General features: G+C 40.1%; 4 protein-coding genes across 5 annotated transcripts in view; 2 read left to right on the forward strand and 2 right to left on the reverse strand.

The window, feature by feature from the left end:
- yipf1 (Yip1 domain family, member 1) overlaps positions 1-2,124 on the reverse strand; it is a 36,811-nt gene extending 34,687 nt beyond the window's left edge. The window contains exon 1 of the mRNA XM_059984601.1: positions 2,063-2,124. The gene's annotated coding sequence lies outside the window, so the exon portion shown is untranslated. The remainder of the gene's footprint in view (positions 1-2,062) is intronic.
- On the forward strand, positions 58-9,188 carry dio1 (iodothyronine deiodinase 1). The gene is made up of 4 exons (XM_059984602.1): positions 58-600; positions 3,174-3,317; positions 4,641-4,840; positions 7,934-9,188. The coding sequence occupies exons 1-4, from the start codon at positions 270-272 to the stop codon at positions 7,997-7,999; spliced, it is 741 nt and encodes a 246-aa protein (XP_059840585.1). The 5' UTR covers positions 58-269; the 3' UTR covers positions 8,000-9,188.
- A 139-nt stretch (positions 9,189-9,327) lies between these two features.
- On the reverse strand, positions 9,328-13,028 carry hspb11 (heat shock protein, alpha-crystallin-related, b11). The gene is made up of 5 exons (XM_059984605.1): positions 12,781-13,028; positions 12,247-12,353; positions 10,817-10,885; positions 10,665-10,708; positions 9,328-9,586 (listed from the first exon to the last, which is right to left on the reverse strand). Exons 1-5 carry the CDS (start codon positions 13,026-13,028, stop codon positions 9,479-9,481), a joined length of 576 nt encoding a protein of 191 aa, XP_059840588.1. The 3' UTR covers positions 9,328-9,478.
- Positions 12,924-15,667, forward strand: part of lrrc42 (leucine rich repeat containing 42) — a 29,791-nt gene continuing 27,047 nt past the window's right edge. The window contains exons 1-2 of one of the 2 annotated variants that reach the window (XM_059984596.1): positions 12,924-13,020; positions 14,911-15,388. In XM_059984596.1, coding sequence (XP_059840579.1) covers positions 14,922-15,388 — 467 coding nt within the window. In that variant the 5' untranslated portion in view covers positions 12,924-13,020; positions 14,911-14,921. Of the gene's footprint in view, positions 13,021-13,150; positions 13,284-14,910; positions 15,389-15,667 lie in introns of those variants that run through there. The other variant, XM_059984595.1, reaches the window with a different exon arrangement.

Consider the following 15,667-nt stretch of genomic DNA (forward strand, 5'->3'; position numbering starts at 1 on the left):
AATATGCCGACAAATAATTCACCACTTCTACACCTGGACAATACTCCTGCACCGTGCCAAAGTGCAAAATACAAAATAGCTGGGGTTTTTTGGGCTCTACTTTTTAAAACTTACTTATAATGAAGTCGTATATTCTACTATTTTTTCGTTGATCTTCAATACATTGATTTAGATTTTGAAATCTCTTTAAATGCTTCCGCCCAGCCAAGGTCAAAATACCGGCTCTCATAGCTTTTTCTGTTCGCTGGCGCAGCTAGCTCTGTGCAGATATGAGGAAATTAGTTGTGTACGCCAAGTGTTTGGGCTTGCTAATATTTTTTTGTTTGCAAGCATTAATTGGTAAATTTATGATGCTTCTCTTTCCTGAAACCGTGAGGAAGGTGATGCTGAAATTTGGGTTGAAAACATCCATGACTCAAAATCCAAAATTCAATTACGAAGACTGGGGTCCAACATTTTTCAGTTTCAACACTGTGAAAACAGTGGTCCAAAATCTATTGACAAATATTGGAGATGAAGCCTTCGAGGGCGTCTTTGCTCCCAATACACGAGTTATTGACTTCGACAACAAAGAACATCGACTGCTTGATTTCTCGAAGGGTTTGTATCAGTTATACATAATTAAAGGCTTGAGAAAACAGTAATGTATTTTTGAGAGTTCAACAAGTGCATTTGATCTCTGTAATATGTATTTTAAATGTTACGTAATTCTTTATTGAAAGCATATTCTGACTGTAGGCTTGGATTCGAAACACCCAAGGGCAGGCAGACAACACGTAAAACTAAACTGTATCTTGTTGGTGGCCAAAAGTCAAACACATGAAGCTGAACTTTCTAATAACAGCTCGTTTATATGTAGACAAACGTTTAAAAGCGTTTCAATGGGACAAACAAAAAAAAACGTAATTTGGGGCATTGGTTTTAAGAAAGGAAAATTACTTTAAGGCTTTTGTTGTCCAACAGGGCTCCACCAAGTGGTGCGCCATTTCATGTTCGACTTTTCTCTTTATCGGATTTATCAAAATAAAAGCCTTACTCAACGTGTCTTTATGTAACAAAGTCCTGTTCTTCACTGCCGAACCGCTGTCTTGAGTAATTCCTCCCTCTATAGAATACAGTAGCTATAACCAAGCTGCATTTCGCTAGCTTTGAGCAATGGAGCATGCTCTATATTTTTTAAAAACAAAAACTTGTATTTCGAGTGCCTTTCAGGCGCTAAAAATGAGCAAGATCAAACGAAATCTCAGGCAGCCACATTAGCATTTAGTTGCAGAGAATGTCTTGGAGCAAGAAAGTGAGGGAGAATTTCAAAGTGGTAGTTCCAGAGTTTAGGCAGCTGAAGACAGATCCATCAATGTTTTTGAGCGATTGAATTAAGAATTGGAAACATTGTATATTTTGGACGATTACAGGGTTGAAGGAGAACAAATAAATGGGAAGAGCTAAGGATGGCGGTAGTATCTTCACTTAAAACTGGAACAGGTTCTGTTACTTTGTCGTGTTAGATTATATAAAAAGGCTTTAAGTTTAAATAAGATTAACGTTGTTCTTAAGATTCCTCCTTGGGCCAATGCTGTTTTTATTACATGGAGGTTGAATTGGCCCATAAAATATGTAGCAACAATCTCCAGTAAATACTCTGTGGGCACAAATCTCCATTTTTGTATGTTACCCAGGTCTGGGGTAATTGCATGTGGTTGTTACAATAACTTAAATTCCTTAGTGATTTGCTTTGGAGAAATTATTATTTTAGCAATTTTCCTCATGCCTGATTATATATCTTTATACTTAGGGTCAATTTCGATTTATGATTCCATATCTCTTCCATTTAGCGCACGTCTGCTCTTTTCTCATCCTCCCGCCACCCTACCAGGGATAGGGCTCTTCTTGTCCTCACCTACCACCCCACCAGCCTCCGCGTCCAGCACATAATTCTCCGGAACTACCGCCTCCTCCATCTTTCCCTCCTCCTTCCCACCCCCACACGTTCACTTTCTGCTTTCCGCCGAGATGGCTCCCTGCGCAACTCTTTATCCATTCGTCCCTCCCCACTGGCACTTACCCTTGCAAGCGGAACAAGTGCTACACCTGTCCCTACACTTCCTCCCGCACTACCATTCAGGACCTCAAATAGTCCTTCCAGGTGAGGCAACACTTCATCTGTGAGTCTGTAGGGGTCATTTACTGTGTTCGATGCTCCCGGTGTAACCTCTTGTATAGCAGTGAGATCCGACGTAGATTGGGAGACTGCTTCGCCAAGCATCTACGCTCCGTCCGCCAGAACAAGCAGGATCTCCCAGTGGCCACTCATTTTAATTCCACTACCCATTCCCATATGTCCATCCAGGGCCTCCTCTACTGTCAGGATAAGGCCAGACTTGGGTTGGAGGAGCAAAACCTTGAATTCCGTTAGGGTAGCCTCCAACCTGGTGGCATGACTACCGATTTTTCAAATTTCCAGTAATGCCTCTTCTTCCCCGCCCCTTCACAATTTGCCATCGCCTTTTTTTGCCCTCGCATGTTATCTCCTTGCCCGCCCATTGTCTCTTCCCCCCCCCCACCTTTTTTTTCTTCTAGCGTCTTCTCTTTCACCAATCAACTCCCCAGCTCTTTGCTTCATCCCTCCCCCTCCAGGTTTCACCTATGGCCTGGCGCTTCTCTCTCCCCTTCCCCATCTTTCAAATCTAATAAACTTTTTCCCCCAGTCTTGTCAATTGTGCTTTTTTTTCTGTAGATGCTGCCTGGCCTGCTGAGTTCCTCCAGCATTTTGTGTGTTGCTCGGATTTTCAGAATCTGCAGACTTTCTCGTCTCTAAATTGATGCTTTAAAATATATCACCTTAAAAACTGTCCAATTAATCCCACTTTCAGTTGCATTCTCCACAACCTTGATTGTTTTCTGTATGCCCTATTCTTTCATAACTTGTGCGCCAACTGTGAAAGAGCAAAGTAATTCATTGTGTATAAGATGAATAAATACTTTTTTCTTTCAGTTGTATTTCCCAATTGTTCTGAATCTCTGAAAAATGCAAAATACCTTTCTGAGTTCTTTGGTTATGGTCTTATCATGCATTATTTTCATATTATCCATCCAATGTGATCTTCTTTGACAGGTAACATTTATAAATTGTATGTCCAGAGCTTTATTTTAAATAATTTACTTTCTCCCCCTAGATAATCGACCACTAGTGTTGAATTTTGGAAGTTGCTCCTGACCCCCATTTCTTTTCCAATTTAATGAGTTCAAAAAACTTGTCAAAGACTTCAAATCTGTGGCTGATTTTCTGATTGTCTACATTGAAGAAGCACATGCTACAGGTATGAATAGATTCCCAGAGAAAGACAGCCTTTCTTGTGTTTTGCTACTCTTGCATACCAGTTTAAAGCTGTATCTTCGGTATGCACAAAGCTGCTTATCCATGCTCACCAATTACTCTTGGGAAGGTGGAGGTCAAGTCAAGTTTGTTGTCCTATGCACAAGTATGGTGAGGTACGAGAACACTGAAAAGCTTGCAGCAGCATCATAGACATGTAGATTCAGACAACATAAGTTGTACATAATTTTAATGTTAAAGTGAAAACACAAACACTTGTCAGCAAGATTATTCAGCTTCCTGAACCAGCCATTCTAGTGATCATGGGTTTCTGGCATATTGAAAATGACATTTTTAAAAATATACTTCCAAGGTAGGATATGTGTGACCTAAAGGGGAACCTGCAGGTGGTGTGATCATATGCTTGCTACTCTTGTCAAGCTTAGTGGTAGAGGTAATATGTTTTGGAGCTGCTTTCAGGTGAGATTAGGCAAATAACTGCAGAATATTTTTTTAGATAGCACTGTACTGCTATTTTGGTACCAGAGGTATGTCAGCTAAGTAGTTAGCTTTGTCCTGTATAATACTGAGCTTGCATCAAAGGAGGTAAGATATTTCATTGCTCTTTTGACTTGGGCCTTGCAGATGTTTAAAAGCTTTGGCATCTCCAATCCCCTGTCTTTGAGTTGCTCCTTGAGCCACACAATTTATTTAAAAACTAAGTTTTTAGTCAGTCTCCCTTGAAGGTTGATGGTGTGGAACCCTGCAATAGTGACAATTCTCTCAAATGGAGATGGTGATTGCTTGGCACTTTTGTGGTGTGACTGTTACATGCTACTTATCAACTCATACCTGCACGTTGTCCGGGTCTTGCTGCATGCAGATCTTAACTACTTTATTTACTGAAGTTGTAAATGGAATTGAATACTGTACAATTTCTAGCAATCATCTCCACTAACCATCTCATAGAAAGGAGATCATAAGTGAAGCTGTTGAAGATGGTTGGGCTGGGGACACTGCTGAGGTATGGCTGTTGTATTTTAGCCCAAGTATTAAAATGATTTGTAACCACAACTATCTTTCTTAGAGATGTGAGTGAAATCTATAACTGGTGGAAATGTAAAACCAAGTTTTTTGTCATCTTACTATTATTACTGCCTGTTTTATCTTTTACCTTACTTAATAATACCCGTGGCTTTTCAATCATTTATTTAGCCCCTTCGCAAATGTTTCATTATAAATCATTCTCTGTTTTTATCTCCAAACAAAAATGACAATTTTTGTGAGGTCCTTTATATTGATTGCTTAATTTTATTACTCGTTTCAGATGGCTGGGCATTCAAGAACAATGTGGATATTAAAAAACATCAAACATTAAATGATCGTATCAGTGCAGCAAAGATCTTGCTAAAAGAGGAGCCTCGCTGTCCAATGGTAGTTGACTCTATGGATAATATGACTTGTGCTAAATATGGAGCCCTGCCAGAGAGACTATACGTGGTGCTCAATGGCAAAATCATTTACAAGGTAACTGAATATCCTGACACTCAAGGGTTACTTTGTATGTTAAATCCATCCTTAATCCAAAATTAGTAGCTTCACTGCTAGTCTTTTATCAGACATTTTGTTTACCCAAGTACAATGCAAAGGCTAATGCACTCTAATTCATACCCTACCTGTTCCTGAGGGAGTTGGTTAATACTGGATCAGCTAAATTATTTATTTAGAGATACAGCACAGTAATAGGCCCTTCTGCCCAACAACCCACACTGCACAGTAACACCCAGTTGGGTGGTTAATTGGACACTTCGTTGGATTGTGGGAGGAAACCTATATGGTCATGGGGAGAATGTACAAACTCCTTGCAGACAGCAGCAGGAAGTGAACCCATATCACTGGCACTATAACAGTGTTGCACTAAACTATAAGCCACTCTGCTGCCCCTAATGAAAATAAATTTCAAACATACAAAGTCTGGTTTTTATCCACGTCATTCCCACTGCTGCTTGCAAGGAGTTTGCACGTTCTCCCCATACCACATGGTTTCCCCCCACAGTTCAAAAATGTACCAGTTGGTAGGGTAATTGGTCATTGTAAATTGTACCATGATTGGGATAGGTTTAAATTGGGGGATTGCTGGGTGGCATGGTTCAAAGGGCTGGAAGGCCTACTAAGCAAACAAATTAATTAAATTTAAAAAATTGATAAGGCCATAAGATATAGTAGCAGAATTGGGCCATTTGGCCCATTGAGTTTGCTCCGCCATTTCATCATGGTTGATCCAATTTTCCTCTCGGACCCTATCTCCAGTCTTCTCCCCATACATATCCCCTCGTGCCCTGAGCAATTAAGAATCTATCAACTTCTGCCTTAAAAATATATAAAGATGGCCTCTACAGCAGCCTGTGGCAAATAATTTCACAGATTCACCACCCCTCTGGCTAAAGCAATTCCTCATCTCCATTCTAAAAGGATGCCCCTCTATTCTGCAGTTGTGTTCCCTGGTCTTAAGACTTTCCCACCATAGGGAACATCCTCTCCACATTCAGTCTATCAAGGCCTTTCCACTATTTGATAGGTTTCAATGAGGTCCCCCCCCCCACCCACCCCGTTCTTCTGAATTCCAGTGAATACAGGCCCACAGCCATCAGACACTCTTAGTTTGAGAAGCCATTCGATCCTGTAATCCTTTTTGTGAACCTCCTTTGAACTCAAGTTTCAGCACATCCTTTCAAAGAAAAGGGGCCCAAAGCTGCTCACAATACTTCAAGTGAGGCTTCATCAATGCTTTATAAAACTTCAACACTTCATCTTTGCGTTTATATTCTAGTCCTCTTGAAATGAATGCTAACATTCCACTTGCTTGCTCACCAGACTCAACCTGCAAATTAACCTTTAGGGAATCCTGCACAAGGACTCCCAAGTGCCTTTGCTTCTCAATTGATTGTATTTTCTCTCTGATTTAGAGGAGGATGTAAGCAAGGTAAGGGATGGTCTTTGGACTTAGCATGGTGCCAGAAGCTGGCAAGACTGAAATAGCACAGTTGAGTAAATTCACAATTGAGCTTTCTAAATTGGGAAAATGTAAACATGGAATTTTACATTTTGTGCATGTCTTTTGTGATTGAATGAAAAACTGAAAAGGGAAGATTGTGAAAATATGAGAAAGGTGAGGGGAAAATAAAGTCAATGGTTTCCAAAAATAAAATTGTCAAAAACTGTGGTGAACTGTACTCACTGGATTTTAAAAGAATGATGGGGGGAAGATCTCATTGAGACCTATTGAATATTAAAAGGCCTAGATTGAGTGGAACTGGGGAGAATGTATCTTATATTGGGGGACTTTAGGACCCAGAGGGCACAGCCTCAGAATAGAAGATTGTCCCTTTGGAACAGAGATGAGGAGGAAGCTCTTCAGCCACCGAGTGGTGAAACTGGAATTTTATTGCTTTATATGGCTGTGGAGGCCAAATCATTTTGTATATTTAAAGCAGAGTTTGATAGGTTCTTGATTGGTAAGGATATCAAAGGTTACAGGGAGAGGGTAGAAGAATGGGGCTCAGAGGGATAATAAATCAGCCAAGATGGAATGCTGGAGCAGACTCAATGGCCTAATTCTGCTCCTATGTTATGTGGTTCTGTACATGTGTATTTCTAATAAAAGTTGCTTTGATGTTTCAATCCTAGTTTACCAGTAGAATTAACTTGCTCAAGTATAAAGAAAACTGTACCAAATAGCAAAATACTGTTCCAAAATCCTTTTGAATAACTGGCTTTTGCATTTTGTTAATGCTATTGACACAATGAATATACAGTGAGTGAGGTCTTTGTTGGTCAAGGCTGACCATGGATGTTGCATCCTAGCTGTCTACATGATACACAAGCCAGGACAGTACAATATGGAGAGGAAGCTGTTGTCCACGCAGCAGCTCCCCCTCTCTTTGCAGCTGATGAATCCAAAGGAACAGCAGAAACTGATACAGCTTGACACCAGCTGCATCACAGGAATTGCTAGTCAGTATTGAACTCAACATAGGGACCCCAGCCTCAGATTTCTCTTTGGGGTTTACTCCCGAAGCCTTCCCCATGAGTGTGCATAGCCACAACACAGGTGGTTTGAGATCAGGGTTTTCCTTCTAGGTGAGATGCTAACCATGGGTAACGAGCCCTATCTGCCCAGAGCAACTGGTTTTAAGGCACCAGTAACCCACCTTTGCCACTTCTCTTGCCAGTAGAAACTGTTCCACCCGGCTTCGTAGCTAAGCCACACGTGAAGGCCAGGAGCTGGACTTAGTTGTCAGAGACCATTTGGGATGCAAACCATTAGGAGCATTTAATAGGTAGTGGAACCTTAACCCCAATAACACCACCCCCCCCCACCCAGCACATTAAATTGCCATTATTTTCTATTAATTTGTCATAAAATGGAATTTCAGGGTTACAGACTCAGAAAAGACGTGTTTCTAGCAGTAATCATGGAATAAAATGTTACTGAGGAGAAGAGTGAAACAAATTGATTTGTCACAGGTATGAATCAGACAAAGCAGATCAAAACACTGTCAAATCTTTGGCAGTAATGGTGCTTAATTTCTCATAACCATATATTTACATGTATTTCAGGGCAACATGGGACCTTCAGGATACAAACCAGAAGAAGTACGATTAATTTTGCAAAACCTAAGTTAAACCATGTGTTGGCAGAGTTTTCAGTACTGGTATAATCTACTGAGAAAGGTTTCTTTGACTTTTTCAAATAATCAAGCCTAATTGTAAATTCATCTGAATAGTTTTCATTTCCATCTTGATAATTTTCTCAGTTTGAATTGCTGTGACTGGGATATGATAGTTTGAAAATGAGGAAAGGTAACTTTGGATTTTATGTTTTAATATAAATTGTACTAATTTTCTAAAAGTTTAAACTGAAAATTTTCAGTTAAAGCTGGTGGTGGGATATGCTTGATAAATTACTGCTTTCTGAAACATTCAATCTGACAATACTAACAAATGAAAAAAACAGATTCCTGAAAATGAATTTTATTTGTATCCCTGCATCCCCAATGCTACCTCTTACCACATAATTCACCACCATTTTCTCTTTAACTAAAGTGGACAACTTCAGAATTATGAATGTTGCATGCATCTGCCAATTCTTTGTGCACTTGTTCAAACTCTAAATCACCTCGAGCCTCTTTGCAATTCACAATTTTGTCCCTCCTCTAAATCATTGATATATTGTGGAGCTAAGGCCCAGATACTGATCATGGTGCTATTTATAATTATTATTGCCAGTCATTTTATTCCAATTGTGACATTTGTCAACCAATTTTTGATCATGCCATTATTCCAATAATTATGCTCTTTAATTTTACATTCTAACCTTTGCCTTCAAAAATGATCTGAAAATTAATGTACAGCACATCCATTGGCTTTCCACTATTTTTACTTTTTATTTTTAAACAAGTTTGCAGTGTAATCTAGTACATTAGTCAGATGATTTCCTTTCCAGAAATCCATGCCAACTTTGTCTAATTGCATTCATATTTTAAGTGCCCATTATCTCATCCTTCTAGCATTTTACCCATTTCTCATGTTAACAAATCTTATTTTCCTGTTTCTTTTCCATCCATTTTTCAAATTTATAGAATTTAAAAACCCAATCATAACGATTATTCAGCTTCACTTCGCATTTAAGGAATTTGGAATGTCAGCCACAAGAGGTGTAATGATTTTAGCTATGTTATTTATGAAGATTGCTGCCAAAATTAAGGCTGCAGTCTAATGTTGTGAAATATGGCTAAGAACATTTAAATCTGTGGATGAAGTTTTTTTATTCTGAACTATTAAACAATTACTCCACACACACTTTGCATATATATGTATTTAACAGATCATTTAAAAGGGGTGAAATTTTGTTGTTATATCCAAATTATCATAAAGCTGTTTCAATCCACTCTGATGGGTTTAAGCAATTTTGAAATAAAGTATCTTCAGTTTGAAAATGTTTCAATGCACCATTCAGATTGACCAATAAAGGCAATAAGTTTATTCAGAAGAATAAGCAATTAACAATTAAAATACAGTAGAAGGTATTTACATTCTTAACAAACCTGGACTTCACAATTCAATCTTTCCCCTTTACAAAGTTAACAGTTGTGTTCTTTGGACTTAAGTGACTTCCTCTGTACCTTCTACTGTCACCTTGTGTACTGATACAAAATGGTCAAAAGCTGATTTAATAACAAATCGTAGATGTGTTGCCCTTGTTCCATCCAGCTGCAAAGAAAAGATTTCTTTAATTCACTTTAAAATAAGATGCTGCTTCAGTAGCTTAAGTCAAGTGCAGAAAACTACATATGAGCCCTTTTCTATGTTCAGTTAGTTTGTTATAACTAGTACAACAAAAGAAACAACAATCTAGTTAGTGCAAGCTGCCAGGAGTTCCTGTTACAGGCTATTGAACTATACCAGAAAATTCATGTTCGGGGTAAAAACAAATTTCAAAGTTGACCATCTCTAATTGTAAAAGAAGCTAGATTCTGAATGCTGATGCACAGCATAATCCACCCTTTCATAAGAGTAAAACCAAATTGGTTTTAAGAGCAAGCCTGTAAATTAGTGTAACAACAATGTTTCAATTAAATATTTTGTATTTCAACTCTCGTACCCCTGTATTACTGAGGGAGGAAATTACATTTTGATAAAATAAAGCCACTTTATCTGTGTATGTCAAGAAACGAGATAGATAAAATGTAAATACATTTGTTTATTTACCTTTCTTCATATTCTCCAAGAGTGTATTTTATTATTTTACCCTGTATCTCAATTTTTCAGCTAGTATTACTCAAACAGCCACAAAGTTCTGAGTTGGGGGGGCGGGGGGAAAGAGTCATTTGTATTTATTAGATTTTGGGATCTTTGTTTTAATATACTTCTCATCTTGGTGAGCAGTAGACCTTGCTTAAATTGTTCTGAACCATTCAACAGCTATTACAACACAGTGTAACATTTCAGTAATAACATCACAGTACAGCATTCTTCAAACTACACTTTCTACCACTGGGAGAGCTATAGCTTTTTATTATAAGCTTCTCATATTTTCTTGTAAAATGTAAGTCATTCAGCTCATTCCTGTCAGTCATGTTCTGAACTTATTTCTCTGTAATCTATTCTCTCTTGCATGCAAATCAACTCCCCCACCACCATAATTTCATATCATGCCACAATAGTAACCTGAATGGTTGTGCCTAAAGGGAAATTATCTGAGGTTGACACAGCTCCTTTCTTCTCTGTTGAACTCTCGATCTATAATCATTCCATATTGAGCAATACAGCAACTTGAAAAAGTACTTACAGCAAATTCTTCTAATTGAAGCTGTTCCTCAGCATGTTCAAGTTCTATTTAGACAAAATAAATCACCAAAAGATGAAACCTACCAGGTGAATTGGATAGAACAATTTATTCTCATAACCCTAATGACTTAAAGGTTTATTGAATGCCCTTACCACTTTTAGCTAAAGGTTCAAAGTCCACAGGATCCTTTTCTGAACTTTTCTCGATACTAAGCCTGCGGACTGGAATAGGAAATCAAACTGAAACTTGTTATCCTGGAGGATCTGAAATTACTTGCCACTCACAATGAAAAATACAAGAAAGTTAATTTTCAGTTAAGGACTATGTGTTAAAAGCTTTCTCCAACTAAACTAAACCACACACATGTAGAAATTTGGGTTAAATAGTCTTTTCATTGCAAAAAATATCATCTGGTAACAGACAAGTTCAAGTCCAATTATTATTCAAGCATAAACAAATATAGCCAAATGAAACAGCATTCCTCTGTAGCCAAGGTGCAAAACAAATTACCTACAGCACACATGCTTAGGACAAATTACTCATAGGGTTGTGATTTCAGAAAAATCTGTGATGAAGAGCTTTGAAAGGTTGATCATGGTGGCTAGAGTTACCTCCTGCCTGAGCAAGGACCTGAACCTATTGCAATTTGCCTGGCACTACGGCAGATCTACAGTGGATGCAAACTCATTGACCTTCCACTTGGCTTTGAACCACGTGGACAACAGCAATAGGTACGTTGGGCTGCTGTTTACTGATTACAGCTCAGCATTAAATATAATCATCTCAGTACAAGTGAAGAAGCTTCAAAAGTACCTCCCTCTCATTAACCTCCCGAGCATCCAGCACAACTTCAAAAGGTAGCATCCATCATTAAGGATCAGCATCAGCCAGGACATGCCCTCTTCTCATTGCTAACATCAAGGAGGTGGTACAGGAGCTTGAAGACATGCACTCATTGTTTTAGAAACAACTTCTTCCCCTCTGCCTTCAGATTTCTGAACGGACAATAAACCAATGAAGCTTCCTCAATACCTCCCTCTCTCTTGTGCTACTTCATTAGTTTTTTAAAATGTATATTTATTGTAATCTATGTTATTATTATATATTGCAATATACTGCTGCCACAAAATAACAAACTTTACAACATATGCCAGTAATATTAAACCTGATTCTGAGGATCAAATGAGGCTACATAAGAGTTGTAGACTCAGCCAGCTCCATCACAGACACAAGCCCCCATCATCAAGGTTATCTGGAAAAGGATGACTCCAACAAGTCAGCATTTATCATTAAGGACCCTCGCCATCTGGGACATGCCCTTTCCTCATTACTACTATCAGGGAGGAGGTACAGGAGCCTGAAGGCGCACACTCAACATTTAGGAACAGCTTCTTCCCCTCGGTTACCAGATTTCTGAATTCTCCAGAAACCCATAAACAGTCCCTCACTATTCCTCCTTTGAACCGTTCCACTTTTTTAAATTGTAACTGATAGTAATTTTTGATGTCTTGCAATGCTGCCATAAAACATTCAACGACATTGATCAGTAATAATAAATCTGATTCTAAGATAAAGATCTTACCATTGTAACAGTGGATTTTTACACAATTTATTTGGACAACCTCGGGAAAACGTATGATGAATTCTTGTGGGAACATTCCTGTTGTAATCCAAAACGTTTCTGTATTACTGCAAGTAAAATGAGAAATAGTAGGTATTCCAAACACCATACTTTTTATTGTTTGCAATAATTGCTAGGAGATTATAAATATAATTGGGGATTACCCTTCGATTCTTTCCTAGAGGCAGTACTTCAAGGATATTCAAGATCAAATTATAGATATAGCAATTCAACATAGTTGAAAATACCCTGCATGGAGCAAAGCAAATCGACCGGCGTTGGCATGGTTTTTAAGGATACATGCTAGAGACTCTGGTTAGAATATGGCCATATCCGATCAGGTAACGCAGAGCAAGCGAAGTGCAGCTTCGGGGACGGTGAAGGGGAGAAGGGAGCAGCAGATTGGATTGATGGAGTCGTCACTCGATGTTCAGAAGTTTACCCTGGATGCTGCCCGCAGTTTTCTCTTCCCAGGGCGACAAGTACACTTCTTACCCATCGATAATGTTCTTCGGCGGATGTTTCTCATCACCTGATGTCGCTAAAACCAGCTCCGTCCCCGCATCCGCCACACCAAAGTCCTGCCTCATCGCTCTCTCGCCGTTACCACAACAACCATGCACTTCCGGTCCTTTCCAATAATCTGCCCGCCCGTCCCGACAGCAGACTGATAGTTCCGGACCCCTGTTAACAGAAGGAGTCGTGGTTGCCGCTTGGCCTTGGGATATCCTGAAAGTAAGCATGCACCTGAATGTAGTTTGCAAGGCGAGCAATTAAAGAGGAAAAATTGAATCTTTTCAGGAGTTTCTTTCAGATTGTGAAGTGGCGCCATCGCTCCGTCCACAATGGCCGTTCTGTGTTCCCAGTTGGATCCAATTTCAACCCCCCTCCCTGTTCCCATGCTGACCTGTCGATTCTCGGCCTTCTCCACTGCCAGGGTGTGGCTAAAGGCGTAGTCTACAATTCCGTGGTATAAACACTGAATTTTCCATTTTTGGGTAAGCTTTACTCCACCGCCACTGTAATTGTTTTTTATATAACCCGTTTCCAGCCCCATTTTCCTGACTTCCTCACTCTTCCTTCATCTAGCTACTACTATACTCGCATACATAATCCACAAAACATCCATCTGGCACCGTTTTATTATCGCCTTCCTTATTTACCATATTCCTGCACCTTTTAGCCTTTGGGTCCTAACTTCAACCCTCCCCCCCGTTCCCATCTCCACCTCCCGCTGCCCCCGTCCCCGTCCCCACCTCCCGCTCCCCCCGGTCCCAGCCTCCACCTCCCGCTGCCCCCGTCCCTACCCCCAGATCTCCAGAAAAGAGGAACTCTTACCCACCGTTGAAAAGCCTCTGCATCTCTTCAAATGAGATCCTACCACCAAACATGTTTTCACCTCCCCCTCCCCCAACTCTCTGCTTCTTTCTTAACAATAGACCTGACCAGTTCCCCTCCACCACCACCATCCTCCGGCTGGTGGAATTGCTTCTCAGTTTTCTAGATTCTAGCAAATACAGGCCCAGAACCATGAAATGCTCCTTATATGATAATCTTTTCATTCCTGGAATCATTCTTGTGAACCTCCTCTGAACCCTCTCCAATGGCAGCACACCTTTTTTGAGATAAGGGGCCCAATACTGCTCACAATACTCCCAAGTGAGGTCTCACCAGTGTCTTATAAAGCCTCTAAGTGCACCCAGCCTGACTGACTATTTGAAGGAGCTGGAGCTGGACATAGTTAGAATTGTCCAAAGACAAAAATGTTAGTGAACTCGTCATACCTAAGGTACGGGCTGCTCATAGCTGGACAACCATCAGGAGAGGTAAAGGGAAGCGACAGCCCTTGGTCATTCCTCCCAGTAATGTTTACTCCGTTGGATACTGCTGGAGGGGTGACCTATCGGGGCACAGCAGCGTAGCCAGGTCAATGGTACTGTGGCTGAATCTGAGGTTCAGCAGGGAAGACAGAGCAATAGTGATAGGTGACTTGATAGGGGAACAGACGAGACATTCCATGGCTCCAAACCTCAGGTCTAGGCTTTTTTATTAAGCATTGCAGAGAGAGATTTAGTGTGTGTCACTGTGGCATAGTTAGACGAGAGGAACTTGATCATATCTTGACTTTGGGTGACTGACACTCAATTCCCCACTCCTAATAGGTTTCAGCTACATGGGATCAAATTGATAAGATATAATTTCTTAAAAGCTTGCCTTGAATTTTGAGCATGAACTTTGGGGTTCAATTTCTTTGTGCTTCAAGATCAAACTTGAAAATGTCTTGCACTCCAGCAGCATAGACTTAACTCTGCCCTCAATTGCTCTGTGTGTAGTAAGAGCAATACTATGCACAGAACATTCTCTGTGTGATTACATGTGTTTCCCCAAGGTGCTGCAGTTTCTTTCCATGTTACAACGATGTGATGATGGGTGAGTTACTTGTCTGCTAGGAGAGTGAAGGGCTGTCATTGGACATAACTGTGAAAGAACAAATTGTAGGTGAAATAAGTTGTGGAATGGAACTGATAGGACCACTGACAACTCGCATTAACTCAATGGTCTTCTGTATCTTAAGGAAATATGGAAATACAGGTTGTAATAGAATAATATCTCTCATTTTTTCAGATTGCTTTCCAATGTCTTTGCTCACCAGTATAAGTCCTGCATTTGAATTTGGACCTATTTATGTGCGTGAACAGGGTCGGCTGCGTCTGTTAAATGGAGCGTCAAGCTTAAATGTAACCAGTGGAAGATCCAAGTCAGTGCGACTATTTCAAAAGGGGTTCACTGTTAATCTGTGCATTGAAGATGGGGACAAGCCTAGTACTTACCGGACTGATCACATTGTCTTCACTTACACAAAAGAAGGAAATCTTCGCTACTCTCCCAAGTCACTTTTTGATGGGGTGCTTGCTTTTATAGCTGACAATATTCAACATGTTGACTCACTAATTGGCTTCCCAGAGCAGATTGCTGAGAAACTTTTCACTGCAGTGGAAGCAAGAAAGAAATTTGTTGATCCCAGCACAAGCGCCCAGGCTCTCTTTATATTCAGTGAGGCCTATGGAAATCTAGTACTCCAGTCCCTGTGTTTACGAGAAAGGTACAGTTTTTTTTTTATTTGATGTGATATGAGATGCCATATGCGATACTGTTGAGACAATGAAAACAGGCTGGCCTTTGGGAATAAATGTTGGCTTTACTATTCCATCCACAGATGTTGGGTGAACTACTTTGTTTCCCACATGTTCAGTCATTGCTGAAATTGGTCAGGGGCTGGGGGTGGGGGTGGGGGGGAGAATGAGTTGCATGTTCTTGTCTGCTATCCAGAGATTTTGCCTGAATGGTGTTCAAGGTGGATCCCAGTTGAAGACATTTAGAT

The sequence above is a fragment of the Hypanus sabinus genome, chromosome 11 (assembly GCF_030144855.1).
Source record: "Hypanus sabinus isolate sHypSab1 chromosome 11, sHypSab1.hap1, whole genome shotgun sequence".
In the NCBI taxonomy this organism is placed as follows: Eukaryota; Metazoa; Chordata; class Chondrichthyes; order Myliobatiformes; family Dasyatidae; genus Hypanus; species Hypanus sabinus.

Bases quoted from the DNA above. Each gene is read 5' to 3' on its own strand.
- hspb11 (XM_059984605.1), bottom strand. From the start codon at position 13,028: ATGCTTACTTTCAGGATATCCCAAGGCCAAGCGGCAACCACGACTCCT. The intron at 10,886-12,246 runs GTAAGATCTTTA...TTCCTATTCCAG, and splicing joins AAAAATCCACTGTTACAATG to TCCGCAGGCTTAGTATCGAG. The intron at 10,709-10,816 runs GTAAGGGCATTC...TTGTCTAAATAG, and splicing joins TGAACCTTTAGCTAAAAGTG to AACTTGAACATGCTGAGGAA.